Source organism: Chenopodium album, chromosome 3, assembly GCF_948465745.1.
Source record: "Chenopodium album chromosome 3, dcCheAlbu1.1, whole genome shotgun sequence".
In the NCBI taxonomy this organism is placed as follows: Eukaryota; Viridiplantae; Streptophyta; class Magnoliopsida; order Caryophyllales; family Amaranthaceae; genus Chenopodium; species Chenopodium album.
The window spans coordinates 77,774,913-77,796,170 of record NC_137836.1 but is presented as its reverse complement, the minus strand read 5'-3'; the positions used below and the strand labels follow the sequence as shown (position 1 = coordinate 77,796,170).

Below are 21,258 nucleotides of genomic sequence, written 5' to 3'. Positions count from 1 at the left end.
ACCATGCATGTTGCAAGGGAGATTTTCTTTGGAAAACCAATTAAGGGCCTCTTCAGGATGTTTTTGGGAGAACTGATTTACTAAGTATTTATAATTTATTTTAGGATAACCACATATTATTGCATTGTTCAAGTTCTCCTACATGATGTCATTGTGCCTATTTTCCTTTTATTCTCATGTTAAATTGATTTTTTAATTTTCTTTTAACATACATCAGAATGGGTTAGGTAAAAGAATTGCTAGTAGTTTCAACGTAATTCATAATCAAGTCATTGCCATGTATCCATTATAATGTGTTAATATGTATTTAGGGTTTATCCACATTTAGGGAGTTTTTTTATTAAATTGAAAAAAAATAAAATATTTGTGAAAGTGGGATGAGTTGGAGAGAAATTATAATATTGTGATTTTTAAAATAACAAAAATGTTACAATTATTATGAAACATAAAGTGTTTCGCTTATTACGTTGTGTTTCTGGAGTCCGATTTTCGCAATGTTTGTCTCGAGACTGATTGTTTGAAGCTGCATAACCACTTAGTGAAGAGAATCGCTCCTTGTACTGCCTTTGGGACGATTGTGAATGATATCTTCCAGCTCACTCTTTCCTGCCATTCGTTCTCTTTCTCTTTTGTGAGGAGAAGTGGCAATTGTGTTGCTCACAACCTTGCTAAGTTGTGTATTTCTTTTAATGAGCTTAGAGTGTGGATGGAAGACTATACTAGTGATGTATCTGATTTTATTGTGGCTGACCAGAGCCTTATTACTTGATTGAATAAAATGTTTTGCTTCCCGTCAAAATAAAAAAAATAATAAAAAAAAAAGGTAGTTGAAAGAATTGGTGGAGATAGAATATGAATTTTATAAAATATGGTTTATGTTGGGACTACTTAGTGAGAGAAATAAATTAAATATTGTAAAATATTTCAAATAAGAAAATAGATTAAGTATTTAAAAACGGCCAAATTAAAAAAATGAAGCAAGAATTTTACTGGTCAACGCCAAACTTTGGTGGTCAACTGGTGGATTCTGACTATATTGTCCCTTCTCAAAACTGCTTAAAAGGCTTTTTTTTGCCAAATTTTGTTTATAAAAGATCATTTCTCACAAAAAAAAAAAAAAAAAAAAAAAAAAATTAAAAAAAAAGGGTCCTTGTTGACATAAATCTTCCAATTTTTAAAGTGCATACAATAATTACAAAAATATTGTCTAAACATTATGAAGCTGATGTTGATGACGCTGAATGTGACCTTGACTAGCTGTTGTTGCTGTAAGCTTGTTTATTAGGTTTGTCTTGCAACATTTGGTGATATTTGTGCATAAGTCAGCAACAGACCGCCAAAAACACGTAACAAAGATGAGCGTAGCTTTTACGAATGGGATTAGCAAATTTATGACAAAAAATTTGTGGACTAGCAACGTCAACAAAGAGCATATAACCAAAGTGACAATAGCAATCCAGGGTTCCACAGAGAAAGTTGTAACGTACAGATCGGCAGGGGTTTTACAGGCTTTGTTCTGTATTGTTAAAAGATCTAGTAGCCATTGTTCATTGTCCTTTGATGATTTACGTTCTTCCCCCCAAACATGAAGGAAAACATCTACAAGATCGTAACGATTACCTTCAATTGCAAGGTGCAACGGTGTGTTTCCATGATTGTCCTTGAATTTCAGCAGATCTCTTACAGATTTAATTTGTAGAAGGTGGTGCAAAAAATAGCCTGATGGATGATCTATTAGGTGGTGCCAAAATGTCAACCCGTCATCGTCACAAGTTTGTGATGCTTTTGGTGATAGATTGCATAGTTCTCTAGCCATTACGAGGTTATCAGCTTTAATAGCTCTCATTAAGGGGGTGAGACCATCCATGTCTTATGCAAAACACAACCAAACAATTTAAAATGATGAATAAAAAAAAGAAGGAAAAAAAATAATACTTGTTGAAGTTAAAATATTTACTCATGGGGCATTCGGCGAGCAAATGAAGAGGCAACTCTTTACACTTGTTAGCTACACCAGCCGATCTTGGATCGTGCATTAACAATCTTTTTACCAAAGTTGTGTTATTTGCTACGAGTGCTTCGTGAAGCGGTGTATTGCCCTCTGCATTCTGTACCAACCAAGGTGTCTGTTCTTGAGATCTAAGGATACTCTGATTGCATAATTCTAGTAATAGTAACAAAAGGCCTGATTTGCACAATGTTATTAATACTTTTAAATGGTAACGTTACATATGTATAGCACAAATACATAAACAGAAGTTAAATGTTCTTCAAATAAATGGTGATTTTACTCTGTTTTAATACTTTTAAATAAATGGTAACGTTACAACTATATTTAACAAGTCTAATTCTATTGCATGAAACCAGCTAGACCTAATGATTTAAAGTCTAATTCTACTCCAAGCATGCTCAAATAGGATTCCTTAAAACTAATGATTTAATATAATTAGTTCAAATAAATTAATATATATTGGCTTTGTATTATAAGACTGAAAGAATAAATAATATAATATGAGTATCACGCTTTCAAGCTAACGTTTTTTTTAAAAGTTTTTTTTTTTTTTTTTTTTTTTTTGGGTATACATAAAATTATACTCGTACTACGTATAGACCTTTCAAGCTAAGGTTAGTAGGTTACTATCACTTCTTTTTTTTTTTCAATAAAGAATGGTTACTATCACTTAGTATATCAAATGAAAAAAAGAGTTTACATGATATGTAGTCATCAGATGGTAAAAGATGAAAAATGTGGCCAGAAAGGCAGAAACTAATAAAGCAAAACATCATTTTAATTGTTTGTAGAGGAGTAAATAAAGCGTTGAAAATTCAGCGCATTTATATTTAATGAAAGAGACAAATTAAATAAATAAATCAACAAACAGCTGAAAATATGCAAGTGCATTAGTGCATATGTTGGTCACTTGGTTGGCTAGGCTAATATCGTACACACATGGTGTCCCACCGCGTGATGTCATGGTGAAGCATTATGTTTTTGGTGTGTGGTTGAGAGCTTGAGAATTGAGATAAATGCTCATAACCCACACTAGACTTTTTTTTTTTTTTTTTTTTTTTTTTTTTTTTTTAAGAAAGACCCACACTAGACTTTTACGTAGGGGTAAAATTAATATGGTTTAAAAACAAAACCGAACCGAACCGAGCCGTAAACTAAACCGAAATTAAATTTAGTTTTTTTTCTAATATAATTCGGAGCAATATGAGAAATAAAAAAAAAATGTGATTTGCGGTGTGGTTTCAGTTTTAGGATTTGAAAAACTGAAAAATCAAACATCAAACCAAAATATAAACCCGTATCTAAATTATAGCTAAATCTGATTTTAGCTCTATTGTATAAGAAAAAAAACAAGTTATGTTGAATCGGTCCAAAAAAAAGTCACAGATCAAAGCTCAGGACACTGACCCAAAAAAGTGCGATTCGGTTTGGTTTTGATTTTTGTTTTGAAAACAAATTTTAAAACGGTGTGATTTGGTTTGGACCAAATAATAATATGTTCCAAACCGATTTAATATAGTTTGGTTTTAATTTGGGATATAAACCACACCCCAAACCGAACTTTTCACATCTATCGTTTTAAGACGTTCAACAGATTAATCATCAATAATCAATCAATCAATAACTTAATACTAAAGCAGACACCGAAAGTGACGTGTGTCACATCCTGGTGCTATTTATTGCCTCCAAAACTCCCTCTCCCTTTTAGTCATTTTTTTTTTAATATTTGTATATTAATACCACTGTAATAATATAATTCTATATCTTTTATATTATTTTTATAATAAATGTGTTCCTGTTTAACTGGTGTCCTTATTTTTAATCGTCTTTTTTACGGAGTATTATAAAATTTTTATTGCCAAAAAAAAGTAATAATAAAATTGATTCATATAATTGATACTCCATATTATACAAATAACTTAAAAATATCACTCAAATATTTTCAAATACCTCCTATATTTTGTTTCCATTTAAATATTAATTATACAAATTAATTACAATTTTGTTTATGGGGTTTTACTATTATGTATTTAAAACTTGAGATAATATATTACTACTATGTGTTTAAAACTTGAGATTATATATTACTTTGTCTTTTAACATAGATTATATGACAATATAATTTTTAATTTTTAATTTTCTATATATTTGATGTGTATGTTTTATCAAATTTATTTGAAAGATATAATTAATTTTACAATGATAAGATTTACCGTACATGGCACGGAGCCTAAGTTAGTTATATAATACAATACTAAAGCCGAATCCACTTAATTAGATTTTTCCTTCGTACATGCCAATTACTTAATAATTAAAGATATAAATTGAATACGGGTTATAAATTTATAAATAAAAAAAAACCTAAGCAAATGAGTTAAATTAAAACTAAAAAAAAAAATTAAGGGTGTCTCCTATTTTTGCAAAATGCACAACTTGTTGGTAGATCATTGGCCACTCAGGTTATGTCGTGCCAAGAATGAGCTTCAAGCCTAAATTGTGCTAGACTAACCCACAAGTCATGCTCGATCTATACATAGATATAATAGACTCAAAACAGACATTGTATCTATGAACCAAACAAGCAAGCTAATTACTTTTTGAAAAATAGCTCTTTTAGTGGAATATATAAGCTCTTTTTTTTTTTTTTTTTTTTTTTTTGAAAAAAATATATAAGCTCTTTAAATAGGCTTTTAATTAAAAACAACAAAACAAAACAAAAAACTTTAATAACAAAAAACTTGAAGTAAATTTTCCACCAAACACCTCAATTACCTTATTTAATAATGAATAAGTTAATAAGCTAATTTTGCTCAAATAAGCTAACAGTTACCAAACCACAGTCTTAGGCTTACAAACAAATAAGATGAGGTTGAGAATTGACAAACTTACAATAATTAACATGGTGTTTGATTGCAAGATGAAGTGGTGCTTCTTTTGACTTATTCACAATACAAGCCAAGGAAGGATCTTTCTCCAACAAAAACTTAGCAATCTTAACATTATCATGAACAAGTGCAACATGAAGTGGAGTGTTACCCTTTGAGTTTTCCACCCTCCATACCATTTGCTTCTTATCACCAAAATGATCATTGAGTAACTTGACTATACTAAAGTTTCCGACCTCGGCCGCGACATGAAGAGGGGTGTCTTCTTTGGAATTCTTCTCACATATTAACTCATTACAATCATTTGGAAGTTGCCTAAGACATGTTTCTACGAATTCGTGTTGAACCGTGATGTGAATGACATTGTTTTTTAAATAAGTTTTGTTCAGTAAAAATTTGTCGTTGTGCTGAATTTCTAGAAGATACTCTACATTACCTTTTGCAGCGGCAACATAGAGCTTCTTCTCCATTTCTACTTCCTCTGAATTTTTCATAGTTTCTATGTTTTCAAGACTAGAGTTAGACATTTTTATTTTTTTGGGGTGAGGTGTGTTAGAGGCCGCGAGGGGGAAATAGTAGTGTACGTTTAAGGCTTTATGACAAATTGGGCAATTTATAGGATTCAACTAATTTTGTTGACCATGTAATTTTTTTTTTTTTTTTTTTTTTGAAAGCTGATCGTGTAAATAATGCATTGGTTTTATGTTCATTTTTACATTGGGTGATAGAAATAAATTACTTTTTTTTTTTTAATGACAATGATAGAAATTTATTACTCCGTACAAGATAAGAGGAATTATGGTATGGTTATTGGTTAGTCTATGCAAAATTTACATTTTTTTTTTTTGAAGAATAAATCATTTATCGATTATTGGGATTACATAACTTAAAATTGAGATTCACCAACAAAAAATTATTATATTTCATTGATTTAAAATATATATTAAACAATTTATGTGATCTAATCATTATTTTTTCTTAAATTTTTTGTCGATTTATTAAACATTTGAAATTTATTCCCTCGAATTTCAAATTTTGGCTTCGCCACTGATGCCTATCGAGTAGGGGTGTTCAAATCCGGATATCGGATCCGATCCGATCCGAAAATCCAGATATCCGAAAATTTCGGATCGGAGAATCCGCGATCCGAATCCGATCCGAAATTTTCGGATATCCGGGTTTCGGATCGAATTTTCGGATCGGAGAGTTAAAATTTTCGGAAAAGGTCCGATTCGTATCCGATCTGAAAATTCGAAATTTTTTTCAGATATCCGATCCGAAATATCCGAAAGTTTAAAACCGGATCGAATATCCGAAATTTCGGATCGGATCACCGGATTATCGGATCGGATATTTCGGATCGGGTTTTTTTGAACACCCCTACTACCGAGTAATGCAATATCAAATAGTTGACTCATATTGACTAGGGGATGTTACAACTAAATAGAGTATAAATAAAGATTTTAAAATAGAGGGAAATTTTCCACAGAAAATAAACACAAAAATATATCGACCGTTGGGCCTCCATCTAACCATCTCTCTTCATTATCCACATCTATCTCCATTCATCCAAATAAAACAATCTCCCACGAAAACACTAAAACAGCTCTACAACTCAAAACTAACCCAATTTTCCTACAAAATTTAATCACTGAGCTTCAAATTAATGGCTTCCATACCAAACCCAGTTTCTTTAATTTATCAAAAAACATTACATAGAACTTGTTATACTAAACCCACTTCAATTAACACCACCATTAAAGCCATGGCTAAAGAGCTCCACTTTAACCATGATGGTTCTGTCACTAAAAAACTTCAGGTTTACTATTTTTTGGACCATTACACCTTTATTTTTGAATTTATAATTGTTGATTTTTTGTTTTTTAAGTTATGCATTTATCAAATTTTTAATTTTTTTGTGGGAATTGTAGGCAGGGGTGAATTTGGTGGGAGATTTGTTAGGAGTGACATTGGGTCCAAAAGGAAGAAATGTGATTTTGCCAAATAAATATGGACCTCCCAAGATTGTCAATGATGGTGAGACTGTTCTTAAAGAGGTTATCTACTTTGCTTATACTTTGTAGCATTTATTTCATCAATTCTGTTATTTAATCAGTATGTGGGTATGATATATAAATTATACGTCTCTGACCCTAAATAATCGGCCACATTTATGTTTCGGGCTGTCCCTGTATCAATCGGTCATTTCGTAGTACTTGGTATGTTGAAATGTGAACTTTTCATAATACCCTTAATAAAAAGACTAAAGAATTAAGCTATTAATTGTGTGATCATGTACACAATATTTGTAAGGTGGGTACTTAAACTATGATTTCTTAACTCAACTTCCTTAAAAATGATTGTGAATCAATGTAGCTTATTTCGATTAATATTGGAATTTCATACATAAGTTCATATTTAGCAGATTTCAGAAATGTATGCATTTTGTGAAACAGTGCAATTTCTAACAGACTAGATTAGCATTATATATTTATATAATGTAAAGGAGCTACCATATAACTTTGTGTGAACTTTTCTTATGTAATTAACTGATCATACTTTAGATTGAGTTGGAGGATCCTCTAGAGAATGTTGGAGTAAAGTTGGTGAGACAAGCCGGTGCTAAAACTAATGATCTTGCTGGTGATGGTTCAACAACGTCGATTGTTCTTGCTCGTGGTCTCATTGATGAGGGTGTGAAGGTAATCATATCCCTATCCGAAAGGGTCACTGCTAGGACAATTTGCTTTATTTTCACAATTGCATTTAACATATTCCTTAGTTAAGGAATAGGGACACCATTAAACTAAATGCCTTGTTTTTGGTGTTGTTGTCTAGCTTCTTAATTCCTTGTACTAATGGTGCAACTCTTAAGGTCATTGCAGCAGGCAGGAATCCTATCCAGATTTCACGTGGGATCGAGAAAACAGCAAAGGCCCTTGTTTCTCAGCTTAAACTAATGTCTAGGGAGGTGAATGTTACTGTTCTTCTATTGTTTCTTAATGCTTTAGCCTCATGAAAACCTCGGAGAAAGGAAGAAATTTAAGAGTTTATATTCATAGTACTTAAATTAAGTTTGCAAAAATAATGCAGATTGAAGATCATGAAATTGCAGATGTGGCTGCTGTTAGTGCAGGAAATGATTATGAAGTAGGCAATATGATTGCTGAAGCTGTTGCAAAAGTAGGAAGGAAAGGAGTTGTGAGAGTTGAGAAAGGAACATACACAGAAAACAAACTGCAGATTGTAGAAGGAATGCAGTTTGATCGCGGGTACTTGTCTCCTTATTTTGTCACAGATCGACGAAAAATGACAGTAGAGTATGACAATTGCAAGGTAGGTTTCATACATCAATAATCTGTTTTCTATTATCTTCTTCTGAGGAGTGATCAAAGGATTAATTGCTCAACTAGCAGATTCTTTTGGTGGACAAAAAGATCACTCATCCGAAGGAGGTGTTCAAAATGTTAGAAAATGCGGTTCAGGGAGATTTTCCAATTTTGATTATTGCAGAGGGCATAGAGCAGGAAGCTATGGCTCCAATAATCAGGAACAAACTAAAAGGTGCTCTGAAAGCTGTTGCTATCAAGGCTCCTGCCTTTGGAGAACGTAAAAGTCATTGCTTGGATGACATTGCTATATTGACAAGAGGTAGTTCCTTTACTGGTCATAACAGTTGCATTTATGCTTCCCTAAAGCAGCCATGATCCAATTTAAGCTTGACCACATTGTTATAGCTTATGTTGCTCAGACTCTTCATATCTCCTCACGTACCTTTGTCAGGTCCTCAAATACCAAAATGGGTGTACACTTTGTATCTTTTTAAAAGTGTGCTCTTTATGTTCTCATGCACTGTGTAGGAACTGTGATCAGAGATGATATAGGCCTCAACCTAGAAAAGGCGGGAATAGATGTATTAGGAACTGCTACTAAAGTGATCATAACCAACAAATCTACATTAATTGTTACTGATGGAAGTACAAGGCAAGCTGTTGAGAAGAGAGTTTCTGAAATCAAAGCATATGCTGAGGTAAGGCATCAAGTTCTTCACAGATTTGGCCTATCATTTAAACTATAGAACTTTGATAGGTCAGTATTGATCTACATACTGATTAAAATATCAATGGCATCAGTCCTGTGGAGTATAATATATCGAATTTATATGAACAAGTGTATGATTTTAGGAAATACATTTTTTTGTAAGCAGTGTAATGTTCTGTTAGATTTTGAAGGTTTGAGCTAGTAAGATAATATCTGGCCAGATATGTGCAGAGGATATTTGATGACAGTTTTTGTATGGTTTCCTTGCATGATACTTAGTTGTTAAATGCTATTGGTCAATCTCCAGAATGTCGAAGAAAATTTTCAACGGAAAATTCTGCATGAGAGAATAGCAAGGTTATCTGGGGGTATTGCTATCATAGAGGTAATTTCATAATTTATTTACAGGAACAGGTACCCTGTGTTGTGGACATTTTGTTAAAATGAAATGACTATATTGCAGCCTTTTGCAGGTGGGAGCTCAAACACAGATTGAGCTGAAGGATAAACATCTAAGGATTGAAGATGCTTTGAATGCAACTAAGGTACTGTTCTTGATTTATTCGGTTTATATATTTTAACTTTGATGAGATCGTAATAACAGTTACTCCCCTTGTCCCTAAATAATAGGCCACATTTGATTCATGGTCTTTATAAGGATATCAGCCAAAATACCAAACTATCTTTTACTTCCAAAGTTTACTTCATCATACCAATGTAGCTTTTCTGTAAAAATATTGATTTAGAACATCATTGAGGATATTATGGGAAAATTCCAGCAAGTGACCTACGGAGTATAATTTTGGGACAAACTAAATCGAAATATGACCTATTATTTTAGGATGGAGGAAGCTTATGAGCCTACAAAATTGTGTCTAAGCATATGACAAGTCATGAAGAAATCAAAGAAAGGTTCCTATGATCTTTTTTAGGAGCAATATCAAGGAAAGATTTTGTTTGACCATTAGAAAAATTGAAATTTTGCACTCCCTCTCTTTATTTTTGGTTTCTTATTGCTCTTCTAATTCTACTCAATAGCTAACAAGTTTACGTGGCTTAATAACAAGAACTGAATCCTAAAGATCTGTTATCTACTTATTTCTGTTCTTGAATCTTTAATGCACTTGCTAACAACCTTCGTAACATGAACTCTTGTTTCTAATCTCCAAAATGACATTTTGTAGGCAGCTATTGAAGAAGGTGTTGTGGTTGGTGGAGGATGTTGTCTTTTACGGCTTTCATTGAAGGTTGATGAAATCAAAGAGCAGCTAGATAATGAGGAGCAAAAGGTAATGCAGCACTTCCTTTCAGTTTTTTTTGTTTTTTTTTTTTTTTTTTTTTTTTTTTTTTTTTTGGTTATAAAACTTAGAAAACTGCTTAGTTCTATGTAAACGAACTCATGATGTCTATAGCCAATGGCTATGATCTTCCCTTCTTTGAGTTGCCTAACTTATGATATTTCTGAGCTGCTTAAAAGTTTTGGATGTGATATGATACAGCTCAATAAATATACCGTTATATAAAATGAATTCCTAACTTGTGTTTAAACTTCAGAACATTTGTCATAACAAAAAATGTATGTTCAGAGATATTCATGTCAGATTTTTATGAGCATTCCTTGACAAATGTGACTGAATTTAAGTAAATATCTACAGGTTGGAGCAGAGATCTTCAGACAGGCTTTGGCCTACCCAATAAAAAAGATAGCAGAAAATGCAGGCGTTAATGGCAGTGTGGTTGTACAAAAGGTCCTGCATTGTTTTACTGAATTCTGTTCTGCTCAATGTAAGCATTTTGCTCATAATTAACTCTATGAAACTATTGTTGCAGGTTCTTGCTAATGATAACTTGAGATATGGGTACAATGCTGCACGTGATTGTTATCAGGATCTAATGGAAGCTGGGATTATAGATCCTACAAAGGTATACTAGATTCAAATGTAATTTTTCCTGTTACTTAGAGAAAGTAATTATAGTAATGTGTTTTTTCGGGTTGCTTGGATCATGTAGTATGTTCAAAGTATAGCATTCTAGCTCCATGATGATTTTTACTACTTTATTAACAGCAATGTAAAAAAAAAAAACTATAGAGGTCTTCATGCCAAATATCATGGATTCATGGTAAAGATTAAATTACCAAATTGAAGCATTAGAAGATTTGAAGTGCATCTAACCCCCAAAAAACAATTTATCCTGCTTGCTTGCAGAATGGGCAAAGAACCAAGTCATGCTCTTAAAGTGTCAAATCTTTTGTAGAAAAAATGCACTCTTTTTACTCTCGTTTCTGTTAGATTCTTCATCTTGTTAATAAGTTTATACGTGCTCAGTGACGATAATTTTTGGCATTTCCCTCACAAATGGGAGCAGGTAGTCAGGTGCTGTTTGGAGAATGCAGCATCTGTTGCAAAAACATTTCTTACGTCAGATGCTGTAGCTGTTGACATTAAGGAAAAACAACCATTTCCGAGGAGACCTCCAATGCCACCAATGCCCATGTCAGGTAATTTACCACCATTTCCGAGGAGACCTCCAATGCCACCAATGCCCATGTCAGGTAATTTTAACTTGTGCAATTAAGTGATCAATTCTCCTGCAGCAGTTTAGCAGACACTAAATTACAGCTGATTTGATGAAACTTACTCATACTACATTTTTTCATTTAGGTGTCGGGCCTCTTGGGATGTAATCGATTTACATACAATACGGATGTGTCTTTATCACATAGCAGCCAAATTTGATTTTTTTTTTCCCGAGTTAGAACTAGAGATGATCCTCAATCAAATGGAAATTCTTCTCTAACAATCAAGCTTCAGAGTTATGCTGCATTACATGATCATCATGAAGTTACAGATGATGGCCTTCTGCAGTGCCAACTGGTATCAGAGTTTCTCTGAAAGAACTAAGATTAAGGGTGGTAGCTAATGTATCATTCATTCGTAAATCAAAATATTTTGATGTTTGTACATACTCTGATCTGTATGTAAATCAATAGCACTGTGCAGTCTGCAAAGCTTAATATTCCAAAATATAAACTGATTGTGCATTAGACTGATTGAATATTTGAAAGCATGCATAAATGTACTTTTTACATGTATTCTCTATCTTAATGAAATGATGCCAAAGATTATGGGCTAATGGAAACAAATTTATACTTTCTATTGATTTTTATTAATCAGTGATATACTTTATTACGAAGAAGAAATCGATTGGACCGTGTTACATGTATTGAATTAGTTTGCCCCCCGAATGAGAATGTCTCAGCATAGGGGTTTCATCTACCTATGAACGTAGCTAACACATAGTGAACCACAAACATCTTTGTACATGTTTCTTGTTAATGCTTCTCCCATCCATCACAACATGCCCTTCACTGATTAATTGGACTGATGACTATATTCTATATAGTCATTTAAATATTGAAAAATTACAATTATCAGAATAAATGTCACATTTTAAAATTTTATTTAAAAATCAACCCAAAAGTTAAAACAATAATCTTAGAAACTATAGATCAAAAATTTCCTACAGGTGGAAACTTGTCGCAAATTTGAAGTATGTCAATACAGCATGGAGCATTTGTCTTTTCAATTGCTTCATTAATGTACTTTATATGACCTCGATCATTTTTTAAAAATAATTACCAGCATATTTAGCCAAAAAGGGCAAAAGGTTCAAAAGATGAACATGTCAACTGTAAACAACAACTTAGATTGATCAAACACAAGAAGCAAGGCCAGTAAGGTTATGCTCATACTAGTCATACATAGCTAGTTAGGATAGCCAGAACACATATTGACGCTTGATCTTCAACTCAGGTAAAAATGTTTACAAAAGTAAGCGTATACAATAAAATTGATTATAATTTGCAATGGCTAATCTTCTCCACAATTACGCAGAAACATTAAATTGAAAACTTAATTTCCTGACTCATGAAAGGAGAATTCTCTAGCTAAAAGATCAAACTGCAAGCTTCAAATTTCTTACTAAATTTACAGATCAATCACACGAGACAGCTTCTGGATTCTGTTTAGTAAGAAATCTCCTTGCTTGATAGTTGCTTGATAGAGAGCATTTTTCGCATCAGGCCGATTGGTCTCAAGAACACCAGCTACCTTGTCAATTTTGCAGTGCAGCTTTCCAGCTGCTATAAAGCGAGACAACTCCCTGGAAAGCCAAATTTTAGTTCTCAGAATTGCAAAAATTAACAAATATGGCTCATCTTGAGAACCTAAACAGATGAAGGGAGTAATTTGACTAATTTCAACTTTCCTTTGCTTCAGCAATTTAAAAAGGGGTGAAGGGTAAATAAACAAAAGGCCTCAATCCACTATAATTTTGATCTTGCTTCTCCATTATAATTTTCACTTTTGCTACCACTCAAACACCCCTATTTCACTTTTGCTACCCATCTAAGATGACATTTATACAGCTGACGGGAGGGGCAGGGCATTCCGAAGCTTTGGGCGCCGGCTACCGGCAGGGGGGAGGGGGGAAAGTAGCTGACGGGAGGGGCTGGGCAGTTGAGGGTGGCTGGGTTTTTTTTTTTTAATTTTTTTATTTTTTTTTTAATAAACTTCGCGGAAACATAACGGATTCCGTTAAGTGGTAGTGAAATTTAAATTATGTGATTTTAGGTGGTAGCAAAATAAAATAAATAGATGGTAGCAAAAGTGAAATAGGGGTGTATGAGTGGTAGCAAAAGTGAAAATTTCCTAAATTTTTTTCAAAAACTGAATACTTTTAGGCTTTTAAGGGACTGGTTTAGAATTTCAAATGCCGTAAGAAAACACTTTATTTTTCCAGCAGCAGCTTGAAATTAGATACTTTTCCACCACAAAGTAAAATTAAGAATACTCACAGGTCAATAAACTCCACTGTCACGCCAAAAGCCTTTGCCATTGCTTCAATGGTTACACTCTTGTATGATTCCAGAAACTGAGAGTAAACGACAGTCCTGACCTCCCTCATGTAATAGCGGAAGTGTCGATGCAAATAGCGGTCAAACTTTATTTGTTCTGTCAGACCAGCTGCACATCACAAAGATAACAGTGATGATCGTTATTACCCATTAATTTGCCACAGCATCTAAACTGAAAAATTAAATTTCCAGGAAGAGGACAGAGGGAAGATGAGCATGCCCACTATTATATTGAGTTATTTTCCAACCCCCCCACCCCGGCCCCCACTTTGCATCCCCACACCAAAGCCTGATTACCAAAGTAGACTGATAAGAGTCGGAACAGAGAAACTAGCCAAAAAGATGGCAGGTACTAAAACACAAGTGAAATATGCAATAAACAACACACGAAGTGATCACAGTAGGCAAAAAAAAGAAACTAATCTTACTCACCAAATGCAGAGAAAAATGACTTGTATTGACAATCATAGAGTGAGTTCAGGAACTCGGACAAATGAGGAATCTTTCCGATCACAGTTAAAATCTCAGGTGCATCCACAACCTGTCACATGTCCATGAACATTAATACATACCACTATGTCAATGGAATAACAAATTCAGGAGGATACAGAAATAAAATTACTATTAGATTACCTTTTGTTTCAAGGAAACTCTATCAAGGGATATGATACTGGTAAGGACAGTGTAGAATATAAAGGTATCATAAGGGAAAAGCTCATATGTTGTGAAAGTTGAGATGGAGTCCAAAAATAAGCTAGCTGCTTTCTTGAAATTTCGAGTAGACATGCAATAGAGCCCCTCATACACCTTCAATCGATTTTTTCTTTCCCAATCACCTCCTTCCTCAAACAGGCTGAAATTAAGAAATAGACACCATAAATAAATAAAAAAAGAACAAATTGATCAAGACATTCAAGAATCTAAAGTCCAATATATTGCAGAGTTATGATGATTCCTTGCTACTTACTTTTTGGCTTTATCTATGCTTTTGGAAATCAGATCAAAGTCCATGTCAAACAATCCAACTTGAAGAGTAAAGAACACCAGATCCATTTTCTGACCAACTGCAACAGTTTTGGTCTCAGTTACCTTGAGCTGCTCCAATGCTTTCTCCTAAATATAAATCAGATTAAGGAATGGTTAGAAGTAATGTTACAACTTAGGACAGTCCTAAACCCCTGAAAAATTCAATAGAAATGATCTGCTGAAGAGGTCCTTACTTTATCACCAGTTCTTATGTAGAATAAAGACTTTGCCAAATGAGCTTCTCGAACTTCACTTTCGCCCAAGTTTTCTTCAGCATCAGCTATCCTACACCAAAAAAGAACAGATAAAAACAAAGGTCATAAAGATGTAAAGCTATTTTTTCAATGAGCTTCATAGTTTACAAGAAGCATAACCATGCAACAGGCAAAGAGATTAAACAAACTAAAACCACTACCTACCCTCTAAATAAAAAGAAAACAGCAAATCAAACATTGACTAGTCTAGCATGTAAAATGAACATAATATGATCCATGGCCAGCATCAGTAACAGTCACAATATCAAAATTACCTTATTTCTTTATCAAACTAACCAAAAAAGTTACAAGAGGTAAAACAATATTGATCAGAAATTAAGGAGTCTTTCCAATACAATCCAATACATAAACTAATTTTAGGTAAATTTCAGAAAACCTTTAGGTAAAACTCCTGAAATGTTTACACTTTTACTCATGACTGATAACGATTACAAGCTAGTTACAGAGGACAACACTTTGCCTCACTGACACAACCTTTGTAAGTGAACAAAGAACAAATATTCTGCACTAGGATGTATGTGCTTCTATTGAACTCAAAGGAATACGAAGAATCTGTTACATCCAACTATCCAAGTATTTAAACGACGGTGTAACTAGAAAAATCTAGAAGTCATAGATCCTCAGATGTCTCTTCATTTCCACCTCTAGAGCTTTACCAAATATGATAAAGCCCCATTTTCGGGAATTGGAACGATATCAACGGCATCATACATCACTGGATCATTACAATTCATCCAAAATATGTGGAAATGTTTCACCTTTAAAGCTAATTTCTATAACAAATTCACAATTGGGGATTGAAATAAAAGAAATTATGACTTAGTTGTCGTATAATTCCAGTTATACATCACAGCAAAAATGTAGAAAATATAAGTTCTCAATGCTATTAGATGCGCTTAGCACCTCTATGAGAGAGAGCAATGGGAGATTACAAAACAGCATTTCCATATACAGAGTTAACAACCAATATTGAAGGAAAGTACTGATCTACTAATTAGTACAATAATAGACAAGCATGATGGAGCAGGAAGATCTATTTAGACAGTGATAAGCCCCTCTAATGTATAGCACCACACAACGCTACTCTCATTTCACCTCAAGTACCCTTGTCGGATCCTAGACACTCTAACATAGGTATAGACACTTCGATATTCCATTTTGCTTCAATTTTTAGAAATTTTAATACGGCCTACTTGATTGCCCAGGTCAAAGTAACATAGAACTACCCAAATTGATAGCCCGTACATCAGTAATGGCAACACAAAGAATCATATTTACGTCAAGGCTAATGGTTTCATTTCACAGATTTGTAGCATTCCCAACTCAATGCACCCCCACCTCCTTCAACTTATAGTGTTTCAGCTAAAAGATAGTGAATCAAATTAACTTTGATAGAAAAATTCTTAAGAATAAAGCATAGAAAAAACCCTAAAAAATCAAATTAACTTGCATTTTACAAAAATAAATACGAAGTTATTAAAGCTACAATTTAACAATCCAACAAACCCTAAATCAAAATTCACAGAAAACTCACTTCTCATCGAGCTTCTTAAGCTCATCATCAATACTCTGCCGCATCGAATCAAGCAGCGATTGATCCAACTCCAACACTCCATTTGCAGCTAGGGTTTCATAAAGCGACACCATAACTGCAAAATCAATTAAACACAAAATTAAACACAATTTGATTGTAAAAAAAACGATTGAAATGAAGAATTAGGGTTTGAATCGAAAAAAAACAACTTACAGTCAGATTTGATGGAAGATAAGACCTCATCTTTGAGACGAACTTTCTCGATGTCCTCAACATCGGGATGAGTGAGGTGGAAGATCTTGTTAGCGAGTTTAAGGTGCTCATTTTGTGAATCTTCTTTAGCTTCCATGGCTTCTTTCTTCGAGTTTCTCTCTCCTCTCTGAGTAAAGAGGTTTGTGTTTTTGTGTTGTTTGCTTGGAGAAGGAGAAACTGTAATTGTAGAGACTATAGAAATGAGAGTATGTTTGTATTTCCTGAGTATTTCTCTTTTTTCTCTAAGAATGAGTTTTGGGCCGGACAGTCGTCTGTTAAAACGGGCTTGTTTTAATAGAGGTGTCAAAAACTGACTCGATTCGATAAAAATCTCGATTTAAGAACACAATAATTTTACACAACTTACCTTTAAAATTGACTTAACTCAATCTGACCTCACCGAACTCAACCCAAGTAACCAAATTGATACATCTACTTGCTCATACATTGATACAAGTCCTAGTATGTGAAGCATATACGGCAAATTGAGTATAGTAGCATACTAATCGGTTTTTGTTTGAAAGAACCCCGACATTTTTCAATAATGTACATTGTAGAAGTTGAAAGTGTTTTCTTGACTTGAATTAGAGAGATCTTGTAACTTAATTATAGACGAAACCAAAAAGATAACTTGTATATTCTTGAAGTGTTGAATTTGGCAAATTAATACTAATAACTTTAATGATGGAGCGAAAAAATTATTGTACCATTTGCACTGAACTGTTGCCCTAGCTGGGTTTAGAGTTATATGCATTAGCCAATTAGCCCAATTAGCGGTATTTGAACAAGTTTGCTAAAATATTGGAGCTTTTTAAACTAAACCAGACATACAAAATTGGTACACATTTCATTAGCTATTTTGTGATTTGTGATCCTGAATGGAAAGCATATTGTAGTCTAATCAAAGCACATTAATCAAGTGGCCATGATCAACCACAATCCCTCTTCATACAATTTTTCAGCTTGTTCTGATGATCAAGATACATAAGAGTCGCCTCTTTGAATTTGAAACGCGATATTAGCAACACCAATAATACTAACTAATTCAAACATACAGAGATAACATTTACTTCTAATATTCATACTAGACTGCTCTTTACAGTGTCATAAACTCATAATCCAAAACTCAGGTCAATATGCATTGAAAATTTAGCTTTGTATCTTAGTATCTGTCATTGTCAGCATGTCACCTGCTAGCAACTGCATCAGCTTGGTCAATAGGGAAGGTCGCCTTCAGGAAGCTCCCAATTATCATTATCAAAATCATCATCTTCCTTCTTTGGAGTATCAGTATTATTCTGTTTTGTAACTTTTGGCTGAAAACGCCTGTATTAACAAGTAGTTAACATGTATTAAAATGAATTCTACAACAGGCCAGAAATAATATTAAAATGACAATTCCAATAAGAAAGCAGCAGAAGATCAAGCTCTTTCAAGTCTCAAACACAAGCAAAAGGTACAAAGCATATCAGAAAAGCACGAAGTAGCAGCTGCAAGATAATATGGAGTATTTAAGATTCTATAAGTAGTATACTGAGGAATTTCCTCATCTGTCAACGTCGCAATGGTCGCATAATATGTCAACCAGATTTTAAGTACAGAGAGATTAACACGGAATGCCAGTAGAGGAAACTGTAATAACATACAGCACAAACTACAAAATTCACATCACATCATAGGCAAAATGATAATCCTTCTGCCCATAAATAAAAGCCCCGTTTCTCATTTGGGTAGGGTCAATAATCCATTTACTTTGTTTCTCTATCACTACTAACCAACAAAATCTCCTTAACCCACACTATATATTCTCTCACTTCCCCTAAAACAAATAAATTATTACCAGTTTACCTCTACCTTCTTTTTCTATTCAACTTTAATCAACAAAACCCCGCTACATTCCTCTCCTTAAACCGCATGCACAGGAGAAATGTGGCTTATTTAGAGGCAAAAGGAGTAAATAGTATAGCTCGGTTGCATAAGTAAGAAATAGCAAGCATAAAATTAGGTTGCAGCTTCTCAACTCTTACAAGGATATTGGATGCTAATTTGTTCCAAAGATTTCAATGTAAACAATCTCACATTTTGTAAAAGATCTGTCTTATTGGTTGTGAATTTGCATAACATAAGAGACAAGACTTCCGATACTCCATTAATCTTTTGAAATCTAGTATTACATCAAGCAGGGTGAATAGCTCTAATACTCCTCCTGCAGAAAAGCATATCAGAACTGGAATCTCAGGACATGAATTTTGTATAACAGAACGAGGGAAACAACAATGTTATAAATGAACCTCAGATTTGTTCAGTAGGGTACTATCTAAACAGCGTTAGCTTTGCCCATCAGACTTTGCAGCGCCTAGTTTACAAAATGATGTTTGCACCATACAAGAAAGCCACTACAGGATTCCTTATAGGTCTTATAATATGACCACAGCTGCAGCAATATTAACAATAAAATTGTTCAGCTCCGGAAAACATTAGGTCCTCATATACCAAACATGCTAAAACTCGGTCAAGATTCTTCTTGTGAGTCTAGACTCATATACCAGAACCTCCAAAGGAATGCAGATGTATAAGCATCATGTCTAACCCAAGTAATAACTTTTGTTTTCATGGCGCCTCATATGACTTCTTCTAAATTTCTATAACCTATAAGTCAATTATATTATTTATAGAAACCATCAAACCAAAACCTTCATTCACTAATAGCCTCAAACTCAAATCCTTCACTATCATTTTCACATACTCATTCCACAAGTTCAAATTTTATAGTAAGCAATCACAATTCCAACTTCATTTCTTCCACCTGCTTTTCTTCCTCAAGCAAAACAAAGTTCTATAAACAAAACCAAAATTTGGAGTTAAAATCCCAAACATATACAATTTTCGTAGTTACTCATATTAGCTAAAGCTCAGTCCAATAGTCTATAAATCCGCACTTTACAAAGCCACAAAAATTCCTTAAAAATGACAAGAAGACATAAAGATAAGGAAAGTCTGCAGCTAAACCTTCAAGATATCTTCATCAAATATCCCTGGCTCACATAAGAATCATGGTAACAAGTTTGGGACAGATATCTGTAGCTGCTCAGCAATTGAAACACCATGTAAAGCTCAACCGAGCTCAATCGATCAACAACAAAACCCAATTGGCAATACCTCAATGCTCATCACAAGGCCCAACACATTCCCCCACCTAAATCCCATTATTAATTCAAACATGAAACTCCAATCATTGTAACTCACAAACCACTTCTAATTTTGCTTCAATTTTCAGCATTACTGTTTTTCATCATGAAACATCTTATATTATCACCAAAAATACCTCATCACAACCAAACACCACCCCAAGTAAATTCTTCTCTTAAGGTTTGTTTGATGACTTTGATGCTTTGATGATGAAGTTTTCACATTTTTACCAAAAGGTGAGTATTGAGCATCATTCAATTTTCTACCTTAACCAAACCAAACACAATAAAACTCCAAAACAACCAACAAAAACCAAGAACTACATATACAAAGTAAAACCCATCAACTCAAACCAAAGAATTAAGCTTTTGGCAGCAAAACCGAGGACCTGAAATCAAATCTCGTCTGCATAATTATCAATTTCTTGATTTTCCATATACACACACAAATAATAAAAAATAAGAAAAAAAATGAACAATGACCAAAACAAATTAAAAAAAATCTACAAATAAAAACCAAACCTTTTGCTATTCTTCTTAGCAGCTTCACGAGACTTGCGTTTCTTCTTATCATGAGGATTCTCAAACCATCTTCGTCTCTTACACTCTTGAATAACACCAGCTCTAAATACTTCTCTCCTAAACCTGCTCAACAGCTTTTCTTCATGCTCGTTTTCATCAACCACAACCTGCACATTATAAGTACCCATTGATGTTATGAACAACCCATTTCGATTTCTAGGGTTTTCTGGGTTTTGGAGAGAGATTGAAGGGCAATTTAGAGGATATGAAAGGTGGGTTTTTTTGGGAAAAAGGGATTTGGGTTTTGGTGTTCAGAGTTTGGGGGAAGAATGAGATGAGTTTTGAGAAACTTGAAGTTGCTGCCATGGCGGATTTCTTCAAATTCTGTTTTTGCAGAGTTTGTTGGTACTTTTTTCGTGATTTTGTGGGGTTTTGCTGGGGTTTAAGGTACTAGAGAGGTCTACTTCAAATGGTACAAAAGAACCAAGAATGTTCCAAGAACTTCTTTTTTTTTTTTTCTTTTTTTCTTCTTTCTTTAAGGCGTGGTGTCAATAAGCAATTGTGAAATGTAATGCAGAGTCATCCCGACGTCTCACCTGAAGAATA

The 21,258-nt window shown here is 33.7% G+C and overlaps 3 protein-coding genes across 5 annotated transcripts; 1 reads left to right on the top strand and 2 right to left on the bottom strand.

Moving 5' to 3' along the window:
• The first annotated feature begins 6,401 nt into the window (after positions 1–6,401).
• Positions 6,402–12,023, top strand: LOC145624301 (ruBisCO large subunit-binding protein subunit beta, chloroplastic-like). 3 transcript variants are annotated; one of them, XM_081677300.1, is made up of 14 exons: positions 6,402–6,715; positions 6,828–6,953; positions 7,461–7,598; positions 7,772–7,867; positions 7,990–8,232; positions 8,313–8,547; positions 8,757–8,926; positions 9,245–9,322; positions 9,411–9,482; positions 10,122–10,226; positions 10,593–10,685; positions 10,768–10,860; positions 11,305–11,437; positions 11,601–12,023. In XM_081677300.1, exons 1-14 carry the CDS (start codon positions 6,563–6,565, stop codon positions 11,621–11,623), a joined length of 1,758 nt encoding a protein of 585 aa, XP_081533426.1. In that variant the 5' UTR covers positions 6,402–6,562; the 3' UTR covers positions 11,624–12,023. The 3 variants fall into 3 exon arrangements, with proteins under 3 accessions (XP_081533426.1, XP_081533425.1, XP_081533427.1); XM_081677299.1 differs by having other exon boundaries at positions 11,305–11,491; XM_081677301.1 differs by having other exon boundaries at positions 6,576–6,715; positions 6,828–6,933; positions 11,305–11,491.
• Positions 12,024–12,708: 685 nt separating this feature from the next.
• On the bottom strand, positions 12,709–17,153 carry LOC145624300 (26S proteasome non-ATPase regulatory subunit 6 homolog). Its single transcript, XM_081677298.1, has 8 exons — positions 16,904–17,153; positions 16,691–16,805; positions 15,076–15,166; positions 14,823–14,968; positions 14,489–14,708; positions 14,288–14,396; positions 13,796–13,964; positions 12,709–13,101 (listed from the first exon to the last, which is right to left on the bottom strand). Exons 1-8 carry the CDS (start codon positions 17,037–17,039, stop codon positions 12,927–12,929), a joined length of 1,161 nt encoding a protein of 386 aa, XP_081533424.1. The 5' UTR covers positions 17,040–17,153; the 3' UTR covers positions 12,709–12,926.
• Positions 17,154–17,989: 836 nt separating this feature from the next.
• Positions 17,990–20,996, bottom strand: LOC145617738 (small ribosomal subunit protein bS21c-like). The gene is made up of 2 exons (XM_081672493.1): positions 20,653–20,996; positions 17,990–18,268 (listed from the first exon to the last, which is right to left on the bottom strand). Exons 1-2 carry the CDS (start codon positions 20,838–20,840, stop codon positions 18,157–18,159), a joined length of 300 nt encoding a protein of 99 aa, XP_081528619.1. The 5' UTR covers positions 20,841–20,996; the 3' UTR covers positions 17,990–18,156.
• Between the last annotated feature and the right edge of the window lie 262 nt (positions 20,997–21,258).

What these genes read in the sequence shown, in the direction of transcription:
- LOC145624301 (XM_081677299.1), top strand. Translation starts at nt 6,563, where the DNA reads ATGGCTTCCATACCAAACCCAGTTTCTTTAATTTATCAAAAAACATTA. An exon ending in AAATCAAAGCATATGCTGAG is followed by an intron (nt 8,927 to 9,244) that starts GTAAGGCATCAA and finishes GTCAATCTCCAG; the next exon opens with AATGTCGAAGAAAATTTTCA. An exon ending in GCAGTGTGGTTGTACAAAAG is followed by an intron (nt 10,686 to 10,767) that starts GTCCTGCATTGT and finishes CTATTGTTGCAG; the next exon opens with GTTCTTGCTAATGATAACTT.
- LOC145624300 (XM_081677298.1), bottom strand. Translation starts at nt 17,039, where the DNA reads ATGGAAGCTAAAGAAGATTCACAAAATGAGCACCTTAAACTCGCTAAC. An exon ending in AGCATAGATAAAGCCAAAAA is followed by an intron (nt 14,709 to 14,822) that starts GTAAGTAGCAAG and finishes TCTTAATTTCAG; the next exon opens with CCTGTTTGAGGAAGGAGGTG. An exon ending in GAGTTTCCTTGAAACAAAAG is followed by an intron (nt 14,397 to 14,488) that starts GTAATCTAATAG and finishes GACATGTGACAG; the next exon opens with GTTGTGGATGCACCTGAGAT.
- LOC145617738 (XM_081672493.1), bottom strand. Translation starts at nt 20,840, where the DNA reads ATGGGTACTTATAATGTGCAGGTTGTGGTTGATGAAAACGAGCATGAA. An exon ending in GCTAAGAAGAATAGCAAAAG is followed by an intron (nt 18,269 to 20,652) that starts GTTTGGTTTTTA and finishes TTGTTAATACAG; the next exon opens with GCGTTTTCAGCCAAAAGTTA.